This window comes from Acromyrmex echinatior, chromosome 1, assembly GCF_024713525.1.
Source record: "Acromyrmex echinatior isolate Ae372 chromosome 1, ASM2471352v2, whole genome shotgun sequence".
Classification (NCBI taxonomy): Eukaryota; Metazoa; Arthropoda; class Insecta; order Hymenoptera; family Formicidae; genus Acromyrmex; species Acromyrmex echinatior.
Window position 1 is genome coordinate 17,875,360 of NC_141852.1, and position 16,435 is coordinate 17,891,794.

The 16,435-nt window shown below is 28.9% G+C and overlaps 2 protein-coding genes across 5 annotated transcripts; one reads left to right on the forward strand and one right to left on the reverse strand.

Annotated features, from left to right (window-relative positions):
- The first annotated feature begins 799 nt into the window (after positions 1-799).
- Oga (O-GlcNAcase) lies at positions 800-11,223 on the forward strand. Of its 3 annotated transcripts, none has more exons than XM_011070716.2 (13): positions 800-1,278; positions 1,407-1,458; positions 1,644-1,977; positions 2,259-2,703; positions 3,058-3,641; positions 3,708-4,028; positions 4,096-4,270; positions 6,556-6,609; positions 8,051-8,136; positions 8,221-8,390; positions 8,466-8,661; positions 8,731-8,890; positions 9,094-11,223. In XM_011070716.2, exons 1-13 carry the CDS (start codon positions 1,209-1,211, stop codon positions 9,228-9,230), a joined length of 2,784 nt encoding a protein of 927 aa, XP_011069018.1. In that variant the 5' UTR covers positions 800-1,208; the 3' UTR covers positions 9,231-11,223. The 3 variants fall into 3 exon arrangements, with proteins under 3 accessions (XP_011069018.1, XP_011069019.1, XP_011069020.1); XM_011070717.2 differs by having other exon boundaries at positions 3,058-3,626; XM_011070718.2 differs by lacking the exon at positions 6,556-6,609.
- Positions 11,224-11,269: 46 nt separating this feature from the next.
- On the reverse strand, positions 11,270-15,753 carry LOC105154959 (uncharacterized). 2 transcript variants are annotated; one of them, XM_087405410.1, is made up of 12 exons: positions 15,507-15,753; positions 14,543-14,771; positions 14,242-14,474; positions 13,923-14,112; positions 13,652-13,807; positions 13,051-13,222; positions 12,153-12,257; positions 11,994-12,076; positions 11,779-11,843; positions 11,653-11,696; positions 11,448-11,568; positions 11,270-11,374 (listed from the first exon to the last, which is right to left on the reverse strand). In XM_087405410.1, exons 1-12 carry the CDS (start codon positions 15,693-15,695, stop codon positions 11,285-11,287), a joined length of 1,677 nt encoding a protein of 558 aa, XP_087261536.1. In that variant the 5' UTR covers positions 15,696-15,753; the 3' UTR covers positions 11,270-11,284. The 2 variants fall into 2 exon arrangements, with proteins under 2 accessions (XP_087261536.1, XP_011069078.2); XM_011070776.2 differs by lacking the exons at positions 11,270-11,374; positions 11,448-11,568; positions 11,653-11,696; ... (1 more) ...; positions 11,994-12,076; positions 12,153-12,257 and having other exon boundaries at positions 12,267-13,222.
- Between the last annotated feature and the right edge of the window lie 682 nt (positions 15,754-16,435).

Genomic DNA, 16,435 nt, shown 5'->3' on the forward strand with positions numbered 1-16,435 from the left:
TTAATTTAAACGCAATTAAGTCGATCGCAGAATCGCCTAAGAAATCTTTAATATATAGTTTATTGTTTTTAATCTTTTTTTGATACATTAAACATAATAATTAATTCTATTTAATTTAATTTTGTACATTATTTAATAAAAATAATGCTGATTAAGTTAATCAGACTAAATATATGTAATAGAAATTGCTTCAAGTGGTACTTCTGTAATATTTTATAATAATTTGAATATATAAAATTATTTCCTAATATTTTGTATTGAAATATTGATTTGTTTGATGCATAAGAAAAAATATTACATCGACAAATTAAAATTTTCGCTATAAAAGCGATTCTGCTAGTTAATAATCGCTGATCGAGTTAACCGGAGTGCAAGTTGGTCAAAGTCGTTTTTGGGGCATAAAGGAAAATCAATAGTGTATTCCGTTTCTCGCATAATGCTTCTTTATTTGACTATTTAATTTAGTTTCTTTCATTGAAGAATGTATGTATTCAAATCAAATATATTATATTTTACATAAAAATACATACATTCTTCAACATAAACAAATAAATAAATAAATAAATAAATTTAAGTCAAAAGAACAATTTTTTTCTCAGCGTGCGCATGATGTATCATTCTTGTTGTTGATCGAATATTAAAGAAAGATACACAATATGATATATCATGCGCATCATGCGTAAAACGGAACGCACCTGAATAGGACGACGGGAAACTTTATCATCTCTGACGGAAAGATTTTCCTCACAATTGTCAGAAGTATCAGATACTGCCGTCGCGGCGTGCAAGAAGCATCGTCTGTTTCTTCTGTGTCCGTCGTATTCGTGCCGTTCGTGGCCTCGATGGATCGACAGATCGTTCGGCGGTATCGATCGGCGCGTATCGGGTGCAGTTTGTCAGATTCACTGATCCTCACTCCTGAACATTTTCTCTCGGGATTCCCAGGAATCTCGGAGGCGACGCGAGTTATGCCATTACGTCGTGCGACGTATACGTAGCGACGTGTGTTACCCCACAATCGTGTAATCACATCGAGTCCACGTCGTGTGTCGCGTTGGGCTCATCGTGATCATCCCACAGGTTCCTCTTTCTCTTCCCGACCCCTCTCCTTTCCAAGGGGAATTTATAACACACCGCGGGCTATCCCGTTGTCTCCAACTGTCTCCTGGATTCTCGAGAGCGGACGTGCCTGTCCCGCGCGATCCGCGATGACGGAGACGAACGGAGCCGCGAATCTCAACACGAAGAACGGTAACTTTATCTGCGGCGTTGTGGAAGGTATGTGGACAGATCGCGTATACCGGATCCCATACTTGTTGGGAAATGTAGCCCAAACCTCTTATGGTATATGATACTTGCTTCTTTTTTTCTGTCCCCAGGCGTTTAACATATTTCTTCGTTTGCAGGTTTCTATGGACGACCATGGACCACCGAGCAGCGAAAGGATCTTTTTCAAAAGTAAGCTCTCGTCCTAAATGCATTTCCGTCAAAGAGGAATTTGTAAAGCTGAAACATTTAGCAGTCATTTTTTTATGAATTCTATTGCAAGGAACATCATGTTTCTTCTAATTTCTAAATATATTAGTTTTTTTATTATTGTAAACATTAATTAATTTATTACTGTAAATTATACATATTACTAGATTGAAAAAATGGGGAATGGACTCTTACTTGTATGCGCCGAAAGATGATTATAAACATCGTGCTTATTGGAGAGATTTGTACACAGTAGAAGAAGCTGAACATCTGACTGGTTTAATCACAGCTGCTAGGGAATATGGAATAACTTTTTATTATGCATTATCTCCGGGATTAGATATTACTTATTCCAGTTCAAAAGAAGTCACTGCTTTGAAGAGAAAACTGGAACAAGTCAGTCAGTTTGGTTGCACAGCATTTGCATTGTTATTCGATGATATAGAACCAGAAATGAGTGAAGCTGATAAAGAAATATTTCAATCATTTGCACATGCTCAAGTATGTATGCAGTACAATGTACAATATTCATATATGCAAGTTCTAATAGCAGTTTAATGTTTATTAATATTTCTGCATGTATGTTAATTTAATGTTACCAAAACAAGTTATGATTTCTTTATTTACCATCTTTGAATCTTAAATCAATCTTTTATAAATTAAAACATATGTAAAATGGAAATCAAATCTACAACTTGTTGATTATGAATTCTCTTATATGGAGATATATAATGCATTATTCTATATAATATATTGTTTTTATATTGTTATTATTTTTACAGGTTTCTGTCACAAATGATATTTTTCAACATCTTGGTCAACCTCGTTTTCTTCTGTGCCCTACACAGTATTGCGCAACACGTGCGATGCCAAATGTTGCATCTTCGGAATATCTCAACACTCTTGGAAGTAAACTAGCTCAGGAAATTGATATAATGTGGACTGGGCCTAAAGTCATATCGAGACTTTTAACAGTGGAGTCAATTGAAGAAATCACAGAAGTGCTCAGGAGACCACCTGTTATTTGGGATAATTTACATGCTAACGATTATGATCAGAAAAGAGTGTTTCTTGGACCATATTCTGGTCGTTCTCCTGATCTTATACCTAAGCTTAGAGGAGTTTTAACTAATCCTAATTGCGAATATGGAGCGAATTTTATAGCAATTCATACACTGGCTCAATGGAGCAGATGTAATGTGGATGGAAAGAGAGATCTAAGTTTAAGTAAGATTTTTGCTGCATTCTATTTTATAAATTTTCTAAGATAAACTTTTGAGTTAAAATTGTAGCAAGATAATGGGTTTTCCATTTGATGACAAATCAACACAAGTGTAGTTCTATCTTTATTACTCACTGAATGTCAAGAAAGATAGAATAATGCTTATGTCAATTTATGTCATCAATTGAAAAGCTCTAATATGAATTTAATACATTAAAATGTAAATTTTATTTTCAATCTTTTCGTACATTTTATTCTTTTAATTTTAATTTTCTATAATGAATTAATATAATACCTTGTTATATATATTATATATATAATAAGTGTACACATATATATAGAAATTGATTATTCTACAGATGATACTGTATCAGCGGATATTAAATTAGAAACCGAGACAGAGGATGGCGTTCTTGGTGAAGATGTTCCATCGACATTATCACCGAATATGTATCATCCTCGACATGCTTTGAAAAATGCAATAAGTGAATGGTTATTAGAGTTTAATAAGAAGAAAGCAGCTTGGGGAGTAATAGTCAAACCGCAACCATGTGTCGCGCCTACAATACCTATTCCAATCATTCCCTCCGTGAACACGTGTATGAGTCTTACATCAACGACAACAACCACAGTTCCTGCCACGCCTACGCCTGGGACGAATTCTAATCATCTTCAAGCATTGGCCGAAGTTTGCTCAAGTGTGACAAGTAGCGATAGCTTCGTACAGCCTTCATCTGGGCCTGTGATGAATTCTTTAGTGTCAGATATAAAAGTAATCAGCGAGCCTGTCCTGACTACATTATCCACCAATATGAGCAATGAATCACCCTCAACAGGATTGTCTACTATAGAACCTATGGACTGTAATACAACTCCAAACAATTCGCCCGCACATATAGCAAAAATTCCAGCAGAGGATGACGCTATGGTAGATAATTCTTCTGTAAGTCATTAAAAATTTTCGGGAATTTAATTATGCATGTATAACCGTACGATTTCTGTTTGCTAGACATGTAGCGAAGCTTCCGGAAGTATGCAAGTAGAAGTGGATGGTGCTTCTCCTACAGTCAATGGTACACAAATGATTATAGAAAATGATAGCGAAAATCACGAGAATTCCGACAACACGGACGCGGTATCACAGGAACCTGTAGATATCGAAAAACAACTTACGCATGAGGATTTGTCGCTTTTATGTGATCTGTTTTATTTGCCATTTGAGCATGGGGGTCAAGGAATTCAATTGTTACAAGAATTTAATTGGCTAAAAAGCAACGCTTATGTTGTTATGAAGAAGTCCAAGGAAGAAGAACAAGCGTCTGAATCAGATGTGAGTTGCATTATAAAATTTATTTCAACAAGCTTGATATCACACTATATATAATAAATAATTTCAGATTGAAGAATGGCATCTTCGTGCAGCTAAATTGAACGACATGTGTAATGCGGTAAATAGATTATTCCAAAGACTCACATATTGTAATAATCGTGAGTTATTATACGATTTGTACGCGTATGTATGGGATATGAGAGGAGTTGTGTCTCTCCTAAATAGTTACGTAAAATGGCTGGGTAAGTTGCATTTGATTTATGTATAATATTATCTGATATATAGACAATACCAAAAGTACATTAAATATATCTTCAAAGAAAGTTTATTTTCTAACAATTAATAAAATTAAAATAATAATAATGATGATTTACAGTGAAATAATTGATATGATTTCTAAAAATTCAAGTATATTTGTATTCATAAATTTAAATGAATATAATTAAAGTAATATTAAAGTAATCTTCAATTTTACAAAATTCTTATTTAAATCATTACTATTTTTTAAATTATGCGATGTGCACATTATAAATTAATTTTTGTCACATATCAGAAATATGTATGAATCAAGTTAAGAATTTTAATAAATTACATACTTTTGCTTATTTTTATTACATATAAAGAAAGTCTATGAAATGGTAGTATGCTGGTAAAAATATATGTACAAGTGAATGATACTATAATTTTTTTAATTCTTAATATATGAATTTATTTGTAATAATCATACGAAATACTCACTTATCTTATAGAAATTAGTCTTTTCGATTTCGAATTTAATCAAATTTAAAATTATATGTACTGCAGACAAGTGCTGTTATTGACTTCTCTTATAAATATTATAATTTATTGCCTATATATATATACTTATATTTCAGAACGAAAGTGTCTCGCGTATCGGTAAGTGAACGTTATCTTATTTTTTGTTAATAATTTGATCTTTTTGCAAGGAAAATCTTTTTTTTTATTGATTTAATCTTAAAGATAATATGTATAATAACGTACTTGTTTAAGCTTTGTCAAAATGTGATTATTGTTGTGATTGTTGAAATTGTTGACAAAATAGGAGTGGATTATTCAGTATTAGCTTTACATTAAGTTTAACTAAAATTTGGATATTAAGTACAATATAATAATTATTTATTATAAATATTTAATAAATTGAATACTAAAGATTATATAATATTTCAGTAAATCTAATAATATACAGCAATATTGTTATTATTTCCTTGTAAACTGATGTAAACTGGTGCTGCGAAATCATTTTTTAAATATCTGCTCTTTGAAATCCGTAAATTACTGATAAATGATCCTACATAATTTTTTTATGATATATTTGATATTGCATATGTATATCAGATAAGTAAAAAACTTAGGTGATTTTTACTTAAATAATGTTTAATTATTTTAGAAATATTAATTTAAAAAATTTTTTAAAAGAATGATAGTTTTAGTGAAATATTAACATTTGCATTTCTATGCATTTTAATGTTTAAAATATACTAAATGATATAATTTACGAAATTTATGGATAATATTAAGTAATAAAGATTATCAGTAATATTCGGAAATGCATATGCCATAAACTACATATTTGTAAACTTCGTATGCATTTGTTTCTGCGCATTAGAGATAAATGCATCGCAATATGCGCGTAAGGAAAACTTTGCCATAAGTCAGAATTACATAAGAACACACATATTTCTATTCACTGAATACTTATGAACATAGAGAGAATGTGTACAGATAAAAGAAATAAAATTAATACACATGTTTCAAATATATATATATATATACATATATATATATATATATATATATATAATTGATAGTTATTTGTGATAATTTTAAGCTATTCGTCAACTTTAACAATTTTATATCTTTTTAAAAATAATTCTGACTAATGGCCGCTGATTTATTTTGATATTTTTATATAGGCAAGCCACAACATCTATTTTTCTTTAATAAAATTTATATTATTTCACACATTAATATATTTTTAAACTTTTTATACTTTAAAAGAGAAAAATTTAATATTTATACTTAAAATTGTTTAATCAAAATCTAACTCATAAATAATACACGTCTGATTGAAAACGTGAAATAAATTGATGTGGCTTTCCCATACAATGGCGAAAAAAATTATTTGTAGCAATGATGAAAACGGTGATTTTATGAGATGACATTCAACAGCATCTTTGGAGGTGAACAAATACTAAATTTAAAAGTAAATCTTATACCAGCTATTAACATGTCAATCGACTTTCTTTACAGATGACATGACACAGGAGTTTGTTTTACATATAAATTTTTGTATAATTATATTTAATATTAAAATTAAATTTAAATTGAAAAATATACGTATATGATTATTTATGTTCTTCTCAATGTATTTATTCCAATCAAAATTATATGCAATGATTTGAAATCTGTAATGATATGCTCCCGTGGAATGTAAATGTATCAGGATCAGTACATCTTTGGTTCATTTACTAACTTGCATTTCTGTGTTTTTTTGTCTTGTTGATAGCGTTTGGCAGATTCCCATCGACGATGACGACGTTTACCCAGGGCAGCTACACATGTATGCGGTTTAACAGTTTTTGAGTAACACGGCAGAAAGCGCGCGAAATAACAAAGTTTCAAACATTACAGTGATAGTTGCATTTCTAAATTTTTGTTTGGGACTTTACAAAAGATATTATCTCGTTTAATACGAACGAGAAATATATGTATAGAAGCAGCGTTGCAATAGCTTGAAAAATCAATGTGTATAAAGCACATTTATTTTCACGGTTTTGCTATATGATGGACATACTTCTTATATATCGCAAAGATTATAGATATATATATATATACATATTTAATTCCATTATTTTCACATCAATAGTGAAACTGTATTTGACATATACATAAATCTCGTTTTACAATCTGTTGCGCATGTTACATTTTTATGATTTTAGTATTAATATTTTGTGTTATCTTTATTAAATTAATTTTTCATACTTATATAATAATTCATGTTTATATATAATTATTTTTAAAGCTGCTTTTCTATCAGATTTTTTAGATACATATTTAAAAAAATATGATTGGAATAATTTAATACGTATATCAATTTTAATATGTTTTTGCGCTTCTGAAGTAAGTCCATCAAAGAATCACATAGAATTGGCACAATTTAGCAAACAAGAAGTTATAAACTCTTGAATGTCTCCCATCTGCAAATTGTGATCTTTGATCATTTGCGATAAAATATCTTTATAATATGCGATAAGATATTTCTGAATATTTTATTTGTATCGATATCTTGTGAATTACTAATTATACACAAAAATATTTTTTTTATCTTAAATGATCAATGCTCCTACGCTCCTTTTGCCAACTTGCCTGCACACACTAATTTGTTTTACTTAGTTTCAGAAACTATATTCTTTTCAGGCGTGATAAGAGTTTTATTTCAGGCGCATATTGGCAAACTGGACTATTATTCCAGATCATTTCCCAGAATCCTAAATCCAGTGCTTCAAGAGTTTAGCATTGCGCGAACTTTGGTGCAACATTTAATTCTTTTTATCTATTTACTAATTACAATTTTTTTTAAATAGAACATAACATTCAATACAATTAAAATATTATTATATATAAAATTTTTTAAAATATATATATATATATATTTGGCTTTATATTATGTATTATAAAAAATATTATGATATATATATATTTATAATTTATCTCTCTATCTAATCTTTATTTTAAATCTGTAAAAATTGATGCACCTTAGTTATACGATTGAATCATTCTTTCTCTCATATTTTATTTGATATAGAGCAGAAAGGTATTCTCAAATAAACGAGAGAAAGAAAGATATTTTCAATCGAATTGTATCTTTGCATGTTAAAGATTTAAGCAAAATTGATGCCCAGAGCAGTGGAGGCCAATCGAAATTAAATTACACGCATAACGCGCGAATTTAACTCTAGCATTTCATAATTTATTAAAAATGATTCTGTATCTTGGGATAGGGTTTTCAAATGGTTGGAAAGAAACATTTATGAGTGGAGATCAAGAACCCTGGGTTTTTCGTGGTGGACTTACGGCTGATTTACAGGTACACTTAATTTGCTGACATTTATTTATGTTTGCTTATAAAAAAGATGAAATGCATTAAAGAATATTTTATTCACATGTTTAGAGATTAATCCCAGTTGATAGTGGCAATGACTTATTCGTCTATAAAGCACCAGAAGTGCCCAGTAGTAAGATATATACAATTCGGCCATACTTACCGAGTGATGAAGAGGCGGTTTATACGGTGTGCAATCAAATTAATAATTGTACGACTTCGTCAGCTGTAGCAGACCGGTATGTATATTTTTTAAATATATTTACTTATTTTTATTTTGAATAGACTTTTAATATATATACCTATTTGTTTAGACTTATCGGGGGATTTCTAACATTGAGTCCGGAATTATGTATGGTTATTGAGGATGAAAATGGTATAGCAGGTTACACAGTGGCTACGCTAAATGTAAAGTCTTACAATCAAAAAATGGCTGTTTCATGGATTCCTGAATTGCGAATGAAATATCCTTTAGACAATAGTATTAGCGAGTTGCCACAAAATGTTCAGGTATGAACATTAATGATTTTACTTACATCTTTTTATGACATTCTAACAATTTTTAAATGAAAATTGCAGGATGCTATACAGTACTTCCATTCATTTATTCCGGATGTGTCGGAACAATTGTGCAGACAACATCCGTCGAAACTTATATGCGGTATACTATCAAGTGTGACAGATCAATCTATTTGTAAACGTTTAGTAACCTGCGTTCTTGCAGCTTTAAGAGCAAATGGTACGTTTTTTATTAAAACCTTTTTTATTGAAATAAAATAGACAATTCAATCTTTATTGAAAATTGATTACGTGTACATTTTCGTATTACTTTTTTGTGATATTATACTTAATATTTGTGATATAATAATATATTTAATCGTCAAATTTTACATTTTTATTTTTAAATATAAATGTATTTGTGGGATTTGTTTTGTGAGGTAGGTTCTTTTGGAGTACACACAACGATGTTATCAACGGACAAAGAATCTCACGAATTCTATGGCAAACTAGGCTTCGTTGATTTAAATCCGGCGCATGAGGAATATTCTGGAATCAAAACTATGTGTAGAAGTTTCTAACAGAGAATTAATGCTCCAATGATTTTCATCAACAAAATATATTTGCTTGGACCATCTCCTAGGAAAAACGATGGATAGCTCCTAAAATATAGAAGCTAGAAATAAAATTATACGCCTCTATTCAAGACCTTTTTAAAATGTAATCATGCCAATGCGATAGGTTAAAAGTACTTTTTTGGGAATGTCTGCAATCGGAAATATCTGTAATATTATTTCTAATATATTTGATATAATAATCTTTCTCACAGTGTCGACATCTTTAATCATATTTGATACAAGTGTACATAAATATGTATATATAACATAATGCTAAATTTTAATATTATAATGATATTTCTGTTATGTTATAAAAGAGATATAATAAGCGTAGATTCATTTTTAATATAGCATGAATTACATTCTTTACTTTATTAACAATCATGTCTACATATTATATATTACTATACTATATAACACTTTATATCTCATTGGTTTCCGATTGGATTTCTTATCTGAATGTGGTATGTATATAAAATTCTCAATATATGCGTAATGAAATGCCAGTGTGTTCATTAATAAATTGTTGAAACAAATTTATTAAAAACTATTTTTTTATCAAGATACATAAGAATGGCTGAATACAATTTTAAAGTGCACTTTCTTTTAAATACGCTTTAAACTTTCTTTGAATAAATGTGAAAAATTATGACACAATTTAGATTTTAAATATGTAATTATAATGTATATCTGATGTCAGATATATATTATGTATGATATACATATAGATTTCGTAGTGCTTACTGCTCAACAAACTTTTAATATACATTAAAGCTTCAGTAGAAAGGTTTTTTTTAGGTTTTTTTTATATATATAATCTTGCATATAATTTTTATTATGAATTATCTCAATTGGCCCTACAACTGCAATACACATGTATGTATGTCTTATATATATATATAAAATGAATAAAATTACGAAATGTGATATGTAAGTTATCTATATAAAAAACATTACTTTGTAATCCATTATTATTGGAGTAAAATATATATTAGATGTTTCCTTCTATACTAATTATTCCATATAGATATTACTTCAATTAAATACTTTTAATACTAGAGAACGCACTTTTAAATAATAAATGCATTAATTCTAAAAAAAATTTTTTATTAACTTATATTTTAATTCGAATATAAGCGAATGCAAATAAAATAGCGTAATGTCATAACGAGAATAATAACGTATATTATATATATATATATATATATATATATATATAAGATATATTTAAGTGATGATTTATCTCTTATTATGTTTATGAAGGTGTTAATAAATTAACTATTAATTTTTTAAAAATTATATAAGTTAAATATATAAATGTATGAAGTGTATAGGATTAATATAAACTAATTGTAATAAAAAACAATTGTAAGTTTATAAAAAAATTAATCAAGGTTTTATATAGATTATTTGCCTTATATCTATTATCGGTATTGACTACAGTATAACTTATTATAACTATACTATGTATAAAATAGTTTCCCAAGAATTTTGTGCAGTATCTCTAAATTTTATTATAAAGCTTAATTGAATGCCATGTACAGAAATAAAAAAGAACGTTCATGGTTGTCACACGAATGTTTTACCACCATGTGCTAGATTTTATTTGTATTTTGGTAATAATTGCTTTTAGACCTTTTATACCGCATATATTTGATGACGGAATAAAAAAGATTGAATGCACTGGCAAGGAAATTGGAAAGAACATTCTTTTAAAAATTATTTTATTTAAGAATTTTTGCGGATATCTTTGAAAAATATATGTATTATATATATTTTAATAATCTTGTCATATTTCGTTATTAATTATGCAAATTATAAATGAAACCACACGCACACACATACATACTCATTTTTTTTTTTAATTATCTTGACATGCTATCGCGGTTGGGCATGAAATTAATATTGTAACGTATGATAATACTGTTTCATTTAAATAAATGCCTCATGAGACTGATATTTTGAGTTTTTTCTAATTTTGAAATTTTCATAAAAAATAATCTAATTAAAAGAAAATGTTAAGATAAAGTGTTTGGAGAATTCATTGGAACTGGCATAATTTCGTTGTATCTTCTTAAATTGTTCACTTCTTTTTGAAAATGTGAGAGCTATGAAATAAATCCACAGTAATTTTAATTGTGTTAATAAACTTTGACCAAAACGAAATGATTTAAAATATACCTTTTCAATTTCAGTTTGCAAATATTTTTGTTTAGATTTAGGTGTTAATATTTCTGAAGATTTTGTAATTTCAAACTTTTGCAGGAATCCCGACAATTCTTGAATCTTCTGATTTATATTTCTGAAATATGATTGATAATCCTTTAAGTTATATTGACTTATCCTTTATATCTCGACAAAGTGTATATTATTCATTTAAACTTACACTAATTTTAACTTTTCCTGTTTCTGATTATCCGTATAATCTCCCTAGATTAAACAGTAATAAAAATAATTTTCACTTTCAGACTTAATATTCTCGAACAAAAATATGTATATTAAATTATCATACCGCTTTTTGTGAACGTTTCTGTATTGCAGGATAATCTTCAATGTCGATTGCGAATGGAATATCATCTAATAAATAAATATTTTATATGATATGATATGAAGTATTTCATTATAATACAATCGAATTTTCATATTTTACGTTTAGATCTCGATGAATTAAAAGTATGAAAGTTTGATTACAAGTCTTGCTTTTTATAAGTATCTATTGGATTATACCTTCATTTCTTCTCGATATCTTTTCCATGCTTTTATTGAAGCTTCGTTTATCACGTCTCCATTCTTTTACAGTATCTAAATCCCTGCGTATTATACAATACAGTTCATGCAATGCTATTTACGATTAATAAGAATAGTTCTCTCAAGTAGATGCCTTACTTAATTTTTTGAATTGTTGCCGATTGTGCGCTCAGCAACTCTCTCGCTTTAGAAATCCATTGCTGTCGTTGTTCCATAACAATATTAGTACCTGTACCTTCGCATCTAAATACAAAATATTGAAACATTTTTTACATAAAATTATAAATTAAAAAGATAATTAAATTATTTTTCGTACTTTAAATTTTCGTATTTTATATTTAAAATTAGTGTATTAACTCATACATCGGTTTTTTATTATCAATAAAAATATATAATAAGATTTAACAAATGTATAATTAAAACCTAATTAGCTTTTTTGATATCGAGATAATTCTCCAAGCACGATAATATGCTGGATGAATCTTTCAACTGCATTGGCCGCAATTGCATTCGCCGCATGTCTTTTGTGACAATATCGAAAACCAGCTCTGGATGTTCAATATTTCTACATTTCATTTTTTCTTCATTGAACATTGTAGAATATGATTTCGCGAGTGCAATGTGTTTTGTTTCGTTACTGATAGTTTTAATTCTACATTCTTTTTCGCGATAATGCTTATACGTTATCAGTTCTGTAATATTTTGTCTAATGTAACACGATCTAGGTGACGGCCCGATTAAATGCAAGATTTTTGTATCCACTTCGGCGATCTCTCCTCTAATACAAGTTCTCTTGATGTCGTGGCATGAAATTATCATTTTTAAAAATTCGTACTGCTTACATTTTTCATTCTCATTATAATTTATCTCATCGTTACTTTCTTTTTTCTTCTTATTACTCTCGTTCTTGCATTGGATAACAGCAAAGTTTCTTGCGCACGATGCGCAAAGAGAACCCGCCGCACTATTATTAGGTGTATTGCTGATATTGTTTACCAAATTCGTCAAAAAAACATCATTATGCATATTGCTATACCTGTTACTAGGCTTGTAAGTTTTACTTTTCTTTTTAACCGTAGAGCCTTTAAATGAATCATCGATGTTGTCCGTACTTTTCGATATTCGCCGCGGAATTTTTGACAATTTCCGTCGCTTTTCACGCGGAGATCGATAACATAAGATCGTTGATGCTTTCGGCTCAATCTCCTCTAAAATAAATTGATGTAATTTTAATTAGTAATTTTAATTAGTAATTATTACAATTTATTTGTCATTTTAATAATTAATAAAAAATAAATCTCTAATACACGGAAAGGAAGATTTTACTGAAGTATTTAAAAATTTGGATACATGCAGATCTAAAAATAATTAAATTAAATAATTAATAATCAAAATAATTAAGTTGGAGATTAAAAAATAATGTACAATACTGCAAAAAGTTTCGACATTCTAGCAACCAGACTTGGATTCTCTACATAATTATTTTAATAGTTTAATTATTAAAAAAATATTTTTAGATCGGTATGTATAATTAAATATTTCTAAAAATTTCTAGACACTTCAGCGAAACTGTTTTTTTTTTGTATATACATAATGTAACGAAATTACAATAGGATATGTAAATTTGAAATTCTTACGTTTCACAAATGTCACGGGCTCATTCGGATGCAATTTATTCCATTCAGATCGAAGATAGTTGAGAATACTTGAACATCCGAGAACTATAATATCCTTTGGAGGGGTAATGATAGGATTATGTGCTATGTTAAGAATTTTAAGATTCGGCACAAGGCCTACAATGAAAATTTATAGCTAGTATATAGAAAATAGTATATAGAAAAAGAAAGACAATTAATGACAATTGACAAAATAATTATCATACATCTGATCACTTGCAAAGTTACTTACCAAGTTCTAGTGGCAATTTTTCGATTTTATTTCCTTGCAACAAGATGGTCTCTAACGAAGGATGTGACTTAATGGTCGTAGGTAAATTTGTTAATAGATTATTTCGAACGTCCAACCATTGTAAATTTTGCAGGGAAACGAAAAGTCTTTCGGGAAGCTCGAGAAGATTATTATTCTCTAGATATAGCATCTAAAATTCAATTAATTGTTCAACACATAAAATGAAATAATATGATATAAAAGTAATGTTGCACTGAAAAAAAGAAGAAATCTAAATCTAAATCTTACAAATGTTTCTGATTTCAAAAATATTACATACTTGTATCGCAGGATATTTCTCAAACATTTCAATAGGAAATGACGTAAGGCCAGTGCTTGTTAAATCTACAAAAGTCTCATTGTATATTGGAGTTCTATTTGGTGGCGGAGTCGAAGGTGGAACGAACATAATCGTATTTTTCCCCGCTATTGAAGAGACGTCTGAAGCACTATCCGGCAGTACATCTTCACTAAGCGAGAGATACAAATCGTTCTCTTCATTATCTTCCAGACCTTCTCGTACAGTAAAGACATACATTAAAACATGAATTTATTTTGTTCTACAATCGGTTTGTATTTACCTAAAGTAGTAGAGGCAGTTTTGCTGCATGCGGCAAGATCGTGTGTCTCTTTGCCAGAGGAAGTGCACGTATTTTCATATAAATTGCCCTTTGCATTTGCCTCGAAAATAATATCGAACTCAGATGATGTTGCTTCGTTGTCTTCTATTGCTTCCCATTTCAATGCTCGCGAGGATCTCGCTGGAGTATCAATTTCGGAATTCTCCTCCTTGTTTTCAATATCATTTTCCTATGTGCATAATAAGATACTGCATATATATATATGCAATATATTTGCGTGCATATTTTGTAATAAAAATAAAAAAATCAACTATGCCTTTCCTATTCTCATGTTTACCGCAGTATTTTTTCAATAAATGATGTGGATTTTTTTAACACAGCTTATTTTTGTTACGAATATTCTCAACTTTTAAGTTCACTTTGTGATTAACTATAATGTAGAAATTTCACTTTATTATTTTAACGTTTAATTATTAAGAAGGACCTTAACTGTGGGTCGAAACGTATACTATTGTAATTTTCATATTTAAATAAATCATAATTCATAACAATATCCCGCGTCAATTCTTAAAAACTCTATCTAATTTTGATTTAAGTAAAAAAGGTTTTAATTAAATTAATTTACAGTAAAAATCACCCAGATTTTTTATAAAATCTAATTCAGTCGAATTATATTTATAAGATATTTCAGTTATATTATATTTAAAAGATATTTCTCAATTTATCCAAATATAAATCAGCAATGGTAATATGATATTTCAATCATTATAATCGAAAGAACAACTAATTTTTTATGCTCTGAAATCTTTTTATGAAACTTAATTTTTTATGCTCTTCCGAAATAGTAAAATATCTGCTACTCCTGTTATCGTGTTTAAACGGATAATTGCACACGTTGTCATTATTATTTATAAAAAATAAATCCAGTTTAATAATAATAACAGAGTTGTATTAAAATTTGCACCTGCACTTCCGTTTCCTTGGATGTGTCATCACCGTTTGTATCCACGGTCGATTGCTCGCCAATCAATTTATCAGAGTCATTTTCTATACTGCCCACGCATTCCTGGATCGATGGAAATTTTTTAGTTTCCGATTCTTCGGAAATTCCGTAATATTGTGCGAGGAGGCTTACTACGATATCCTCAGCCATATCAAACAATGTCAAAGATAAACGACCTATTTGGCGACGATTACAACCCTCTTGTTTTTCTGTCACCTAGGTAACTTGCTACCTTTGTATAATACATACTGGCTGTGTTCCAACATTGACTGCCAGTACTGAAAATCTATACTGCACGTAACTGGAATATTTTTAGTGCTGATAGTAAATTTGAAACACGATCACTACATGTACACCATATGTATACCATACGTACTACTGTACTCGATCCAATTTCAGGAATTTAATTAATAATACTTTATATTACAAGACAAATTTATTTATTTTTACTCGTTCTTGTAGGAAAAAAATTAATAAAATGTTTATTTTTATAAATTCTCATTTTAAAATAAATTTAAGTTTAAAAGGGACATAAAATTTCTCTCTTATAAAATTGTAAACATTTCATATAAAATTAAAAGGAGATATTTTATTGGAGTATAAAAAACCTGTTTAGATCTTTACAGGACAAATTTATTGATTTTTTGTTTATGTAGAAAAATTACATTAGAGAAAAAAATATTACATATGTAACATATTAATAAATAATATAAATGACATACCCAGTGAGAAATGACAATAAAATCGATATCGGATCGACGTCGATTCGAATCGCAATTGAAAGTGATGATGCTAAGTCAGCAACATCACTTTCAATCGCGATTTTGTGCAACAAGTTAACACTCCCTTCATTAAATTATATATAAAATCAAAAAGTTAGTACAGTAAAA